This window comes from Syngnathus typhle, linkage group LG1, assembly GCF_033458585.1.
Source record: "Syngnathus typhle isolate RoL2023-S1 ecotype Sweden linkage group LG1, RoL_Styp_1.0, whole genome shotgun sequence".
Classification (NCBI taxonomy): domain Eukaryota; kingdom Metazoa; phylum Chordata; class Actinopteri; order Syngnathiformes; family Syngnathidae; genus Syngnathus; species Syngnathus typhle.
Window position 1 is genome coordinate 26,600,733 of NC_083738.1, and position 13,716 is coordinate 26,614,448.

Below are 13,716 nucleotides of genomic sequence, written 5' to 3' on the forward strand. Positions count from 1 at the left end.
ATGTTGTTGGTCGGCGCTAAGCGCCACATCTCTCATTTATTTTTACGGGCTGTCTGCTTGGAAAAGAAGGCCCAAACTGGCATGGCCGTGTCCTGATTCGATGTCCATAAAAGTCTTGAGATCATTACAAAGAGAAAATCTTGCACAAATAGCTTGTAGAATATTTTCCCCAAAGAGTGGAAACGGTTCCAACCGTAAAGGCGGGACCAAATGAGCAATATAGGCAGTTACTGGCCGGAAAGGACACAAACACGCACATAAACAGACACACACACACACACAAAATCTCGCCTCCCCCTTGTCCGTCGTAATTGGAGCAGTCAGCAGATGGCCTGTCCGGCCTGACTGACAGACAACAACAGTCCACTCGGACTAAAAGTCACACTAAAGATCTCCACGGGAATTGCACGGGAGCAAAAAAGACCAAAGAAAGACGCCAGACGGGTTGGGGAAAAAAAAAAAAACAACCATTTGTTTTGATTTGGAGTTTTGTTGTTTCTGTCACTATGAAAAGCGCAGACTTGCTCCTGCTGGTGTGCGGCATATGCAGCCTGAGTTCACTGGGAGGTAAGCAACACTTGTCAGCTTGTACTGTGTGTGTGTCTGTGCGGGTGTGTCTGTGTGCGTGCGTGTGCGTGCGTGCGTATGTATGTAGTACGTATGTACTATATACACGTATGTATCAGGGACGTGCGGTCAGAGGAGGCAACGCCGCCCCTGCCATCATGAAAACGGGAAAAACAGATTCAATTCTTTTATTATAAAAGCATTTTCCTTTTAATTTCAATAGTGTTTTATCATTTTGAACCAAAATCGGTAAATTTTTATAGTTATTTTAAAACCGAAGACGATTCGCTCGGAGGACCCAACTTCCTGTCTAGCCTCCTCTGAGGATTGCGTAACCACACGGCCGCCTATGTTGACAGGCTATGCACTTAGAACTGCTCTCTGTCTTTACGTCGCTGTTCAAGTGTTCAAACACTGTGGCTATATTAACTAATTTCCGCAGTTAAGCTGATTTATATAATATCTGTCTGTAACGTCGTGTTTGAAAAGAGGCCGTACGGAGGCTACGAAAAAAGGTTCTCCAGCCTTATGCCAGGGGGTGCTAGTGTTCCCAGGATGCTTCATGCGCCTCCCTGTAGAATAAGAGATCTCCAGTTCAAATTTACAGCGAACAACTGAGGAGCAGTCGTCCATTTGTTTCGTTTTACGTTGAAGCTCCTCCCATGGCCATCTCAGTCCCCAGACCTGAACCCCATTGAAAACATGTGGAGGGGGCTAAAGACAAGAGGACCTAAGTCACTGGATGACCTGAAGAGATTGTGCCAAGAGGATTGGTTGATGATCCCTTTCTTCTATTCGCTCATCTTGTGAAATATTTTGAAGGTTATGTGCTGATTTATTGGGAAAACAATTCCTTACCTTTATTCCTGCGGTTGGCTTGCACACTGGAACGGGCGTCGCAAGAGAGAGATGACGCAATAGTCCAAAATGGCGTATACCACGTGAGTGGGTAACGCCGTCTTCCTCGGTCCACAGCCTCTATCGCGGTTTATTCTTTCGCCGCAGGCACCGACTAGTTCCCGCACGCGTTACGAATCTTACGACGTCTTGACGACGCTTACGACACAAAACCGCTTAGGCCGGAAAAAAGGCTTGAAATAGGAGACGCGTGTTGTAAACACAGCGTAACCCGAGACCGTCATAAACCGAGGACCCCGTGTATTTAAACAAAACACAAATATATCCTGATTAAACAAGTTCACCATTTAGCCACCATTTTCTTTAAACATATACAACATAAGAAATCTGGGTCACTTACTCAATGGTTGGATCCAGACCAGTTGTTGGCACCGTTAGGTTACTCTAGTCTAGACCCACCAGAACTCCTCGACGACTTCACTTGTGTTCATGGTTGGATCCAGACCAGTTGATGGCACCGTTAGGTTACTCTAGTCTAGACCCACCAGAACTCTTCGACTGCTTGACTCGTGTCCTTGGTTGGATCCAGACCAGTTGTTGGCACCGTTAGGTTACTCTAGTCTAGACCCACCAGAACTCCTCGAAGGTTTGACGTGTCCTCGTTTACGAGGTCTGGCGGTCGCGGTCTTTCCCATCACCTTCCTGTCAAGTAGTAAAAAAAAGTTAAAGTTAAGAAATGCTGAATTGACAATTATATCACCAAGTCACCAAAGATTGCTTCATAAAAAGTTCAAAATGGGTAACCGTGTCTATTATATATTCTCTCTGGTTTTGTATTCTACTCGGATGTTCTCACAAATTAGGATGAAGATAGTTAAGAAACCCTTTCCATTGGTTCCGTTCTCTAATTCTTCCTAAAACGGAAAAAAGGTTAAACGTTTTATGACCCAACTTGTGTTTCACACATGTACGACCTGTTTGTTTAACTTTAAACATTTCAGGAGCAGGAGATGTCGAGCAGGCGCTAACCAAGCAGGTCTTGACTAACTACAACCTCAAGGTCCGGCCTGCGCGAACCCCCATGGAGCGAGTGGTGGTCCGAGTGGGTATGACCCTCTCCTCATTTGTTGGAATGGTGAGTTCCATTGAACGGATGCAAAGAACCGCAATACCCGATGGTATTGTTACATGGCAAAATAAGTCGTGTTGGTTCCAGTAAGCGTCCTTCCCCTCCGTCAGCTGTCCGCCTGACATTCCTCGCTGTGTTTTAAATAGCCGTCCGGGCTCAGTCCAACAGAGGCACACATAATACATGCGTGAATACTCAACCCTTGCACACACCAATGCCATCCATGTAAACTGTTCCAAGCCAAACAAGACATTGACTTCTAATTTGTCATATCCTCCAGAATATGAAAAATGAAGAAATGAGCACTGTCGTCGTTATGAATTTGGTAAGCACTTGGTTCATAGCGTGCCTTCCATCTGGACACTTTTTAATAGGTACTTTCCCAACAGGAGTGGAGGGATTACAATTTGTTGTGGGATCCCAAAGAGCATGATGGGATTGAGGTGTTGCGTATTCCCGCTGCCAAAGTCTGGCTGCCGGACATTTACCTGATCAACAAGTAAAGCAGCTCACGTCACGCATACGTTGCCGTTTTGCTCGTTCCTCAAACTGTTTTTGTTGTCTTGCAGCAACGATGGAGTGTTTGATGTGGCGCTGCATGTTCATGTTCAGGTGTATAGCAATGGCAGGGTGACCTGGACTCCACCCGCACTCTACCTGAGCTCCTGTGGCGTTAGGGTGAGAATAACCTTCATGGCTGACAAGGCACCTCGGCTGGACTTCAAAATGTTTCTTTTCCCTCCCAGGTGACATATTTCCCCTTCGACTGGCAGAACTGCAGCATGCAGTTCCGCTCCTACACGTACGATTCCACCGAGATCGAACTGCAGTACGCGTTGGATGCAAACGGCAACGAGATACGGGAGATCCAACTGGACCAGGCCTTCAGCGGTGAGGCAACGTACAACACTTGCCTCTCGAAACATCTTCTTTGAGAGATCAAAAGGACTTTGTTCTTGTGTGATTTTTCTTTGGTACATGCAGTCATGGTTTTGTCCTGTTTTGATCTTCAAAAGTCTTGGATTTGTCTCGGTCTCGATCTCTTAAAGTTCAGGTCTTATCTTGGTCTTAACCTCCAAAAATCTTGGTGTTGACGTGGTTGATCTCCAAAAGTCTTGGATCTCAGTCTTGATCTTCAAAAGTCTCGCCTCAATCTCAATGTCCAAAACTCTTGGCTTTTCCCCGTCTCAACCTCAAAAAGCCTTGATACTTTCTCGTCTCAATAATGGTCTTGATTGACGTCATCTTGACTACGATACAAAATGACCTCCCAATGGCCGTCAGACAAGCACCCTTGCTATCCATTCTTAAAACCGGTTTGTGCTTCCACACAGGTCTGAAGTGCTCTATAAATAGAACTTAGAGTCGTATTAATATACTGACCGTGTGACCCCAGAGAGCGGCGAGTGGCACATCAGACACAAACCATGCAGGAAAAACATGAACAAGGACCTGTACGAAGACATGAGTTTTTACCTGATCATCGAGAGGAAGCCGCTCTACTACGTGCTGAACATCATCATCCCTTGCATCCTCATCACCATCATCGCCATCTTCAACTTTTACCTGCCCCCTGATGCAGGTACGGTCTGACGCCAATTATGACTTTGTCCAAGTGCAATTATGACTTGGCTGAGATAATTGGACTAACGCCATCGTGTCGATTTTCCTCTACCCGCCAGGTGAGAAGATGGGCCTTTCCATCAACGTTTTGCTCACCCTTACAGTCTTCTTGCTGCTGTTGGCGGACAAAATTCCAGAGACCTCTCTGGGCGTTCCCGTCATCGTCAAGTACATCATGTTCACCATGATCCTGGTCACCTGCTCAGTCATTCTCAGCGTGGTCGTGCTCAACCTGCACCACCGCTCGCCCAACACTCACATGATGCCCATGTGGGTCCGCAAGGTAAGTGCGTGCCGTGTGACCAACTGCGGGGAAAACCATTTTCCCGTCGACCCCTGAAGTCAGAGATTTTTCACATCCAAATTCCTACATCCAAATATTTTTTTATCGTATTACGACATGTAATGAGAAGATCCTCCAAAGCGTCACTCAAGGTCACCTTGAGAGCCAACTGTCGAGAAGATGGATCACGTTACCCAGCACGCTCTCGCTCACCACAAATTCACCACTTTTGACAAATGTTTCCGGTCTTAACAGGAAAACGCAGGCCAATTAAATCTTATATGGCCCATAAATCCTGGTCCAAATAAAAGTAGAGCCTCTTCCGTTCTCATAGATCTTCATCCATATGCTGCCCCCGTACCTCTGCATGCTGCGCCCCAAAGTGGAAGTGCCCCTGGCCCTCAAAATGCTGCCTGCTCAGCGGGAGAAAAAAGTGTTTGCCATCAACAAGGCCGCCGACGAGTACTTCATCCGCAAGCCAGACTCCTCCATCTTGTTCCCTAAACCCAACAGGTGAGGCCACGCCCATTAACATTGAGGTTACCGGCATTTCTGCATACCTCTTCATTATCGGAGACAAAAAGCATTATAATGAGTGCGAAGAGCAAAAAGGTCAACCCGGTAAGGGTCTGTAAGAGCAATTTGATGAGGCCGCACTATGTCCCAAGGCACGCACACACAACACACACACACACACACTTAATTGGATTTAGTGCATGTCTTGGCACCAGACACTGCCAGTTTTAGTCGAATTAGTCTAATGAATTGTAATTTACGCCTCGCTGAGGTGCTACTTTGAGCACTGATGGGAGGAAACCAAAAGAGAAAAAAAAAAAAAAGTCTCTTCTCTTCCTCTCCCCTTATCGCCACCCCCCAAAATGAGGAGCCCCCTCTCATATCCTCCCCTTCGCTCACAGAGGTCACAGCCTCTTTGCCAGGACCACCACTGCATTGTAAACTCATCTAGCATTTGAAGTGAATACCAAGGGGTTTTTTTCAGGCTCAGGCTCCATGAGAGGGAGAGCCACACTGCTCTCTGGTGGTCAGTGGTCAGATGGGAAAACCGGGAAAAGTAAAAGCAGGACAGATATTTCTATCTCTATGTTGAGGCTGTGTATTTGTATGCAGATTCCAAGCAGAGGGCAAAACATCCAACCTAAAAAAATTTATTGACGGGCCCAGTAGCTACCTTTCACTTCCCCCCGAACTCAAATCAGCCATTGAGGCGATCACGTACATCGCTGAAGCATTGCAGGCCGAAAAGGACTACGAAGCTGTGAGATTTGCACCAATCAGAATTGTCTCACTTTGGATGCAGGATTTGTAACTGTGCGTCTCTGGTTCTGCTTCTCAGCTGAAGGAAGACTGGCAGTACGTGGCCATGGTGGTGGACCGCATGTTCCTCTGGATATTTGTCATCTTCACCACCGTGGGCACCTTAGCAATTTTTACTAAGGCCAGCCTCAATCATGCACCCACTGACCCTTTCTAAACTGCAGTTGGAAAGCAAAATTCAAATTCGAGCTTTGTTTCTTCTGCTGACGTGTGGGAACGTTGGTCAGACAAATTTTGCATGCATATGAATGAACATCTTGACACTTCACAGATGAGCAGCCATCACTTCAGCAAACTCCAACTCCACTCAGGAAAGCCTGGTTGCAAAATCATACTCGGAACTTTGGACCTGTGGGGCAGACGTGCTAACTAACCACTAGTTCGATTCAATGCTAAAAATATTCCTGCATGTTTTTGTGCGCCGGCTTGGCGTAAATATTCCGACGTGGTGTCAACAAATAAACGCATGAGGCACAGCAGATGCCACAATGACCCAGCCTTTCATTTCCATGTGTCACAATGTGCCGCAGTGTGTCACATGCTTTATGGATATTCCTGTGCCTAAACTAATCCTCTTTGTATTTAAAGCACTTGTGTGTGTTTGTACAGGGAGGCTATTCTTACATTGCAGCTGTGAATAGCCTGTGGAATTCCCACTGTATAGGGGACCTTTTGCTATTTTTTCTCTCCCTTGTTCTCTCCAACTCAGCGAACTGTACGTTGCCTGCAAATGTTTGTTTTGTTCACTGTTTCAATAAAGATCGGAGATAACGCAGAAGGTTTCATCTCTTTACAGAATGCTTGCAAGTATATACACAGACATTGTGGCACTGGTTTATCTATACGATGGACTTCCCTGGAAGATGGAAAACCCAATCACAAATCTAAAATTGACTTAGTGAAGAAGCCGGTAGCGCCTTAGCCGCACCGGGGAGATTAGCTTGCTGATCGTGAGGTCCTGAAACTGGCAGCAAAGCGCATGCAAGTGGCTCCACAAGGAGCCGATGTCCTTGAAGTATTTATACAGCCAGCAGCCACAAGGCAACTGGCCGAGCTGGAGACGTTTTCCCTTAGCCGCCATCAACCTGTGGCTGATTAATGACCCGTTTATGTTTTCCCTCCGGAGACCCTGACCATTGCAAGGTAAACGTGAGACTCTGACCCAAGACACAGTAGCTCAAACTTGAACGTATTATTATTCTGTAGAACACGTTCTAGCGAGGCCTTCTTGACAGACAACGCAATGTTATCACTGTGGTCCGGTTAAAGGTTCCGTCGATACGGCTCCGGAACATACTTGTACTTTTTGGGACATGCAAAAAGGCACCTTATAGTCTTATTCACTACATGAGGCTCAGGAAATACCCAATATTTGGTTCACCCAACCTACACGCACGTCTGCCCAAAAATATCTCCATTGTCATGGCGCCTAACCCACCGCTAGTCCTTCATCCCCATCACAGAACTAGTGCCCCTCCACTTCCTCTTTGTTCCTCCCCAACTGTCCCCACACTATACAACATTCTCAGATTGGTGCGCACCAACAGGTGTCTGCTCCAAAGGCTTCCCAGTACAAACACATTCCAGCCTCTCGTCACTCCCAGGACCAGTACCCAATCAGGCCGTGGTTCCCCATTGTTGAGGTATGATCCAAAGCGGGCAAACACATCGTACGGGGAGATCGTTGTTGGACGACAAGCTGCAAAACAGGGGCCAAATAGATGAGTGGAAGTGTTGACTTTTCTGAAGTGGAGCTACTGGAGAGCCGCATCCATCTGGGTGAAGGTGGACAGGGGTGAACTCTGGAGGTTCATGGGGTCTTTGGACTACCACAAGAAGATGAGCGGACCAAATAACATAATGAACATTCATCTGAAAGCCAACCAACTTATTATCATTTACTTTTGCCTCTCTTTGACCGGTAAGAACATTATTGCTTTCAAAAATGTTCCTCCGGCATATTTTAGAACTCATAATGATCCAAGGATGGCAATGCCTCCACTCTAGTTCATCCTAAAGCGGTTCTTTGACCTTTGCCAAACTATTTCCTTAATGTTGGAAGCATAGAGCAACTCATCCACCTCCGAATATGCTAATGAAGCGCGACCTCTTAACACTCCGTGTATGATTCTTTCATGATGAGTGCGAATGTCTTTGTCATTGAAGCGCAGACAGTCATAGCAGGTAAAGAGATGACTGCATTTGTCCCAATCTGACTTTTCCAGTCACGGGAAGAACCACAAGTGCTGGATTTCTACTGATTCCATGAAATAATATTTCCCCGTAAAAGAAAATGAGCAAAAATGATGAATTTCTAATTAAAAAAATTTCGAGACGATTTTCTCTAGTACATCCAATAAAACATATTAACACACCATTGTTTGATAATCAGTCTATTTGGAGCCCGGATGGCGCTGGTATCCCAGACATCCCTTTGATCCGGCTCCCCCCCCTGCTGCATATCAATTACATTAGCTCAGTCACCTTTGCGACCCGCCGCACGCCACCAGCACCTGCCCTGCTGACCACTCGCTCTGCGCGTCCCGGTTGCCCTTCTTTGTCTGCCCCTCATCCTGTTGCGGCACACTTTTGGGAGGAAGGTCCGGTCTGTTATCAGAGGACATACTTGGATGTCCGTCCACATTGTCAAACTAAGCGTTAATAGTTGACTCCTAGTTTGTTATTCACACCCTCTCATTTTTTTGTTGGCCTCAGTAGCAATCTGGTTTTTCGATGACAATCGCGCCATGTTTTTGTGGTTCATTGAAAAATGAATCAAAACCGGGCACAAGGTTGCATGTAGATGTGTGCTGATCAACCCCTTAAAGATGTGATGCTCTGATCTTCATGACTAACTAGCATTAGCATCAGTCAATTATTATGTGCGTTGGCCCAGGAGCCTCAGAAACGGAGCGAAGGCTCCATCAGGAGATATTCAAGAACTACAACTTGAAGGTACGACCAGCTCGGTACTGGGAGGAGAAAGTGATGGTGCGGGTCGGAATGACTTTGTCCCAGCTCGTCAGCTTGGTAAGCGCACGCAAACATGCAAATGAAGTCACAAATGACTAATGGCTGACCTCGCATGTGTGTCTACCCGACTGCAGAATGAGAAGAACGGCGAGATGACGACCAACGTGTTCATGAATCTGGTATGAGGGTACAAACGCGCATAATCACTCCAGCCAAGTTCACTTGTCACCTCTCATGCAGCACAAATGATTTCCCACTTTAGTTTTACCTTCATTCTCACTTCGTCTTTTGCTTGGCGGTAATGAGGATTCTAAATGGGGGTCCTTGAATGTAAAGTACAAATGAAGAATCGTGATTCCACTCACAATGGACGGTGGTAAATGAGAAAGCAGCTATTCCCCACGAGCCTGATCCTAACTTTGTAGCATCAAGGTCAAACTGTGACATGTCGGCAGGAGTGGAAAGACTACCGCTTGTCGTGGGACCCAAAGGAGTACGACAACATCGACGTTTTGAGGATTCCCGCAAACAAGGTGTGGCGCCCCGATATCTACCTCATAAACAAGTGAGTCTCCACTCGATTCGTTTCAAATAACTTGGAGAAAACGTCAAGCGTCTTCTGTCATCTCCGCAGCAACGACGGTCAATTCGACGTCGCTTTATACGTCAACGTCTTGGTGTACAATGACGGGACAGTCAACTGGCTCCCGCCGGCCATCTACCGTACTTCTTGCTCTATCGAGGTCTGCTTGTTCAGGTCACGACAGTCTGCGTTCTCGTCGCTCTTGTTACCCATCAAACTTTTCCGCAGGTTGCCTATTTCCCCTTCGACTGGCAAAACTGCAGCATGGTTTTCCGCTCGTATACCTACGATGCCTCGGAAGTCGATCTGCAGTATTATCTGGACGATAATGGAAAAGAGATCCGGGAGATAGTCATAGACGAGAATGCCTTCACGGGTGGGTGACGGATTTGGCTTGCGTCTCCCGAGTCATTTTTTGTCATTTTCATTTCCTGTCGTGCCACAGAGAACGGCGAGTGGAACATATGCCACAAACCTTCGAGAAAGAACGTCAGGGAGGATCTGTACGAGGACATCACCTTCTACTTGATCATTGAGAGGAAACCTCTTTTCTATATCATCAACATCATCGTTCCCTGCATTCTCACGAGCGTTTTGGCTATTTTTGTCTTTTACCTTCCTCCCGGAGCAGGTGTGAAACAAGTTGTCTTTTTCTAGTCTACCAAAAAAAATTGACGTCAAAGCGCTTTGTTGTCTGTCACGCTTGGTTCCTAGGAGAAAAGATGACCCTTTCCATCTCGGTTCTCATCGCCTTGACTGTCTTCATGCTGCTGCTGGCTGACAGAGTCCCAGAGACTTCACTGGCCATCCCAATCATCGTCAACTACGTGATGTTCACCATGATCTTGGTCACATTCTCCGTCATCCTGAGTGTGGTCGTCCTCAACTTGCACCACCGCACACCCAGCACGCACATCATGCCCAGCTGGGTTCGCAGTGTAAGTCGGACGCTTAGCAGCTCAATTTCTCGCATCCACCTACCAGTAGATCCACTGTGCCTCCTCTGCACGTGCCCGAACCATCTCCATTTATCCTCTCTGGTTTTTACTCCAGATTGAATAAATATGATAAAAATTCAGATTTAGGTTGGAAAATTCCAGAATTTTTCCCAAAAAATTACCCTAAATTTGGAATGGCTCCTAACTTTTCAAATTGCCAGGAACTTAAAAAAAAAAAAAAAAAAACACTGACATCTGCCTTTGACCTTCTAGCTCTTCATCAACTTCCTGCCCAAGTACATCGGCATGACCCGGCCCGAGCAAGACGAGTGTATTTTGAAGGAGGATTCTTGTGACCAAACACCCCCACCAAGCTTCAACGGACGACAGCCCGGAGGGGAGTACTTTTTCCGCAAGATCAACCCCGATCTTGTTATACCTTGGAGAGGCAGGTAAAGTCATACAAAGTAGCACTAAGTCTACTTTGCTGTTGCTACTCACATCCTCTATTGACAGTCAAGTTAAGCCCCGCCCACGATCCAGGCACAGCCGCCAGCTCTTAAACTGCCATTTTGGTTGGGCATCAGGGTCTAATCCTGCTGAGGACGTGTGAAGATTTGCGTGGTGGCGATCTGTGTCACACTCAAGTTCATTCTTTCATCCTCGCTCTATGTCTCAGGGCCGTTTAAAGCGAGGCGGCGATCTGTGCACAGCATTTATGGGGATTATTGTGTTATTATTTATCTGTCGGAAGGATCTGTCGTAGAGGTTGTCACAGCATTCCTAAGCCACTCACACGACTTCCGCGAGTGTGTGTGGAGGTCAGAGGTTCAGACTTGACCTTGTGGTTTAGGAGATTGCTGCTGTTGTCACTCAGCGTGACGCACATGCTTTTGTGCTCAGGGGTCAACAACAACACATTGTATCCAAAATATGTCTGAAGTTTCAGTTTTGCCCGGTTGAAAGTCGAAAATATGTTTGAAGGTAGCTTGGTCAGACTCTTTGACTCATTAAGAGTTGTTTAGTTCAAGGGATCATAGAGGAAACGTCTTGTGATTTCCTAGGTGCGAGACTCCAGTGCGGCTCCAAAGGCTTCCAGAGACAGACGGATTCTGTCTGATCCTTCCACCTAACCTGAAGTCGGCCATCGCCGCGGTCACATACATGGCTGATCAGCTGAAGAAGCAAGATCTCGACGATTCGGTGAGAAACGTGATTCGTCAGGACCTCAGTCCCAATATTTCATCCATGAATAGTTCTTCCCAACAGTCTGTTCCCTTGTTTTCGGAGTTTCTCGTGGAAGCACTCCTTCCAGCACCTTCTTATTTGAGACTTTTTTGGTGCAATCAGATTTCAGCCTCTGTTGCCATGTCAGTCTAATCTGTCCAGGGCCTTCAAAATAAGTTGTATCGCTTCAACTCCACTCTATTAGTAATGGAACTGTTTTGTTTTTTTAACAATCCAATTTCAATTACGCCCTCGCAGGGCCAGGAAGATGATGATGTCACCATTCTTCCATACTCTAATCTGTTGGTCTGAGGAGCAAAACATGTTCCAACCAGGTTCAACCATCCAAATTGATGATTGGTATGATCATGTGTCTGCACGCAGATGACAGAAGACTGGCAGTTCATCGCCCTGGTGGTGGATCGTCTCTTCCTGTGGCTTTTTGTTATCATCACCACTCTGGGCACTTTGGCAATGTTCTTGGACGCCAGTTTCAACTACACACCTGACAATCCATTCCCATAAGAGGGCGTCAAATTGTCAATAAGACCACAGCCTCCAGATGGATTCATTTTAATTTCCAACATGGATGATCCTGGAAAAGTCCCATTGGTTGACAAATAGATATTGTCAACCTCAATCAATTCATTCATCATTTGTATTAAAAAAAAAAATCTGTTTTATATTCACTTCTGGTGCACAACAACTCACTCCAGGAACATAATTGGCTGACAGAGCGCTTGTGATGTCAGCGACCTATTTTCAGGCTTGCTGGTGTGCAGCGAAGGGTCCGAGACACGCTGCGCAGTGTACGCACAAATGCAGGCAAACGTGTTTGTTTTTTTGCCGCGGACAAAAGAAGGCCCCTCTCATGCAGGACAACTCCACAGTCCACCAGTCCCTGTCCTGCTGCTAATCCACTCAAGTTGGGCCTTGTTGCACAAGAAGCTTTTAGGAGCAAAACAACTGGTATGAAGTTTTTTTTCTTTTTCTTCTTCTTTCAGGGAAAAGCTGTGCGTGGGCGCTTTATTGTTAATGCCTCGCTAACTTCCAGGGACACTTGTGGGACTTCAATCGTCGGAATAGCCCCCCTTCTTGTGCACTTCGGACCAGGAGGCCAGAGAAATGTGAGGGAGGGGAAAGCCCCTTGCATGTGAGAATGCTCAAAGTTCTTGTCTGTGGGCTGATTTAGCTTTTCTTCTATTGTCCATTCAACGACGTTCTCAACCAGTGAGTCAAATGTCTTTACTGCTCTAATAAAGCGAAACGTGGAGTGCAAGAAGAAGTCGGGGGGTGGGGGGCGGCTTGATAGAGCAATGCACTGTTTTCGTGTTCCTTGGAAGTCAAGGTCATCAAATAAATCAGGTTACCAATGGCGACAGCATCGGTAGGCCCCAGACTGTCCACAATCCCTCCTCCGCTTCATCTGTTCTAACGTGGAATGGCGACATCAAATGGGGAAAGTCCAGGGCAACAATAAGGCATCTCCCGCCGGCGGTGAAGTAGAAAGCAAGACAAAAGGTCAGGATGAGTCACTGGAAGGCAAAATAAGCTGGGGGCAGACCTTTGAATATCTGCGATAGAAAGTTCCCAACTAATGTGCCGTGTGAGAAATCAAGCTGAGGAAAGTTAGACGTACAAGAAGTGAAGAAGTGAAAGCAGTCCTGCTCAACTCTCAATCAAACACTACGACTACAATCTGGAGTCCATGGCAACCCAAAGTGATTTGATGGCCGGGGAAAAATGATCCCCTCGTAAGCCTTTTTGTCCATGACATCCGTGCACTCGAGGCTGACGACAAGGCACTCAAAAAAATCAGTCAGCACAAAGCAACACCAAATTTCTGAATTCACGCAAGTTTGTTCCTTTAGAATAAACAGCACGTCTTTGTTTTGCTATCAATGCCGACAAAGAATAATGACCAGCAGAACAATTAAATCTTCTTGGAGTATTAAGTCATTGAAATCATCATTAGTCGTTACTTTTGGATGTTTTTATTTAAAAATATTACCTCAGGAAAGGCTGAAATGTCAATCTTCCTAATTGCCTTTCCGCATTCTTTCTCCCGCAGCCCCTCATTAGAATATCATTGTCGGAGATGTGCTGTAAACCAGCTCTGAGGTATTCAATTGTATGTGTGGGGGAGGAAGTGTGTGGGGGGGGGGGGGGCAATTCTGGGTCATTACACATTTTACACATT

At 46.4% G+C, this 13,716-nt stretch overlaps 2 protein-coding genes across 3 annotated transcripts; both read left to right on the forward strand.

The window, feature by feature from the left end:
- The first annotated feature begins 283 nt into the window (after nucleotides 1–283).
- Nucleotides 284–6,573, forward strand: chrnb1 (cholinergic receptor, nicotinic, beta 1 (muscle)). Its single transcript, XM_061286049.1, has 11 exons — nucleotides 284–567; nucleotides 2,427–2,560; nucleotides 2,835–2,879; nucleotides 2,944–3,053; nucleotides 3,124–3,232; nucleotides 3,301–3,445; nucleotides 3,951–4,136; nucleotides 4,237–4,460; nucleotides 4,795–4,973; nucleotides 5,589–5,736; nucleotides 5,815–6,573. Exons 1-11 carry the CDS (start codon nucleotides 507–509, stop codon nucleotides 5,950–5,952), a joined length of 1,479 nt encoding a protein of 492 aa, XP_061142033.1. The 5' UTR covers nucleotides 284–506; the 3' UTR covers nucleotides 5,953–6,573.
- An 820-nt stretch (nucleotides 6,574–7,393) lies between these two features.
- Nucleotides 7,394–13,556, forward strand: chrnb1l (cholinergic receptor, nicotinic, beta 1 (muscle) like). Of its 2 annotated transcripts, XR_009714747.1 has the most exons (12): nucleotides 7,394–7,716; nucleotides 8,692–8,825; nucleotides 8,903–8,947; nucleotides 9,224–9,333; nucleotides 9,403–9,511; nucleotides 9,580–9,727; nucleotides 9,797–9,982; nucleotides 10,066–10,289; nucleotides 10,563–10,741; nucleotides 11,354–11,492; nucleotides 11,901–12,485; nucleotides 12,571–13,555. XR_009714747.1 is itself a non-coding variant. In XM_061281585.1 (11 exons), exons 1-11 carry the CDS (start codon nucleotides 7,608–7,610, stop codon nucleotides 12,039–12,041), a joined length of 1,524 nt encoding a protein of 507 aa, XP_061137569.1. In that variant the 5' UTR covers nucleotides 7,394–7,607; the 3' UTR covers nucleotides 12,042–13,556. The 2 variants fall into 2 exon arrangements, 1 of the variants encoding a protein (XP_061137569.1); XM_061281585.1 differs by having other exon boundaries at nucleotides 11,901–13,556.
- The last annotated feature ends 160 nt before the right edge of the window (nucleotides 13,557–13,716 follow it).

What these genes read in the sequence shown, in the direction of transcription:
- chrnb1 (XM_061286049.1), top strand. Translation starts at nt 507, where the DNA reads ATGAAAAGCGCAGACTTGCTCCTGCTGGTGTGCGGCATATGCAGCCTG. An exon ending in CAGCCTGAGTTCACTGGGAG is followed by an intron (nt 568 to 2,426) that starts GTAAGCAACACT and finishes TAAACATTTCAG; the next exon opens with GAGCAGGAGATGTCGAGCAG. An exon ending in GACATTTACCTGATCAACAA is followed by an intron (nt 3,054 to 3,123) that starts GTAAAGCAGCTC and finishes GTTGTCTTGCAG; the next exon opens with CAACGATGGAGTGTTTGATG.
- chrnb1l (XM_061281585.1), top strand. Translation starts at nt 7,608, where the DNA reads ATGGGGTCTTTGGACTACCACAAGAAGATGAGCGGACCAAATAACATA. An exon ending in AGACGAGAATGCCTTCACGG is followed by an intron (nt 9,728 to 9,796) that starts GTGGGTGACGGA and finishes GTCGTGCCACAG; the next exon opens with AGAACGGCGAGTGGAACATA. An exon ending in TTACCTTCCTCCCGGAGCAG is followed by an intron (nt 9,983 to 10,065) that starts GTGTGAAACAAG and finishes CTTGGTTCCTAG; the next exon opens with GAGAAAAGATGACCCTTTCC.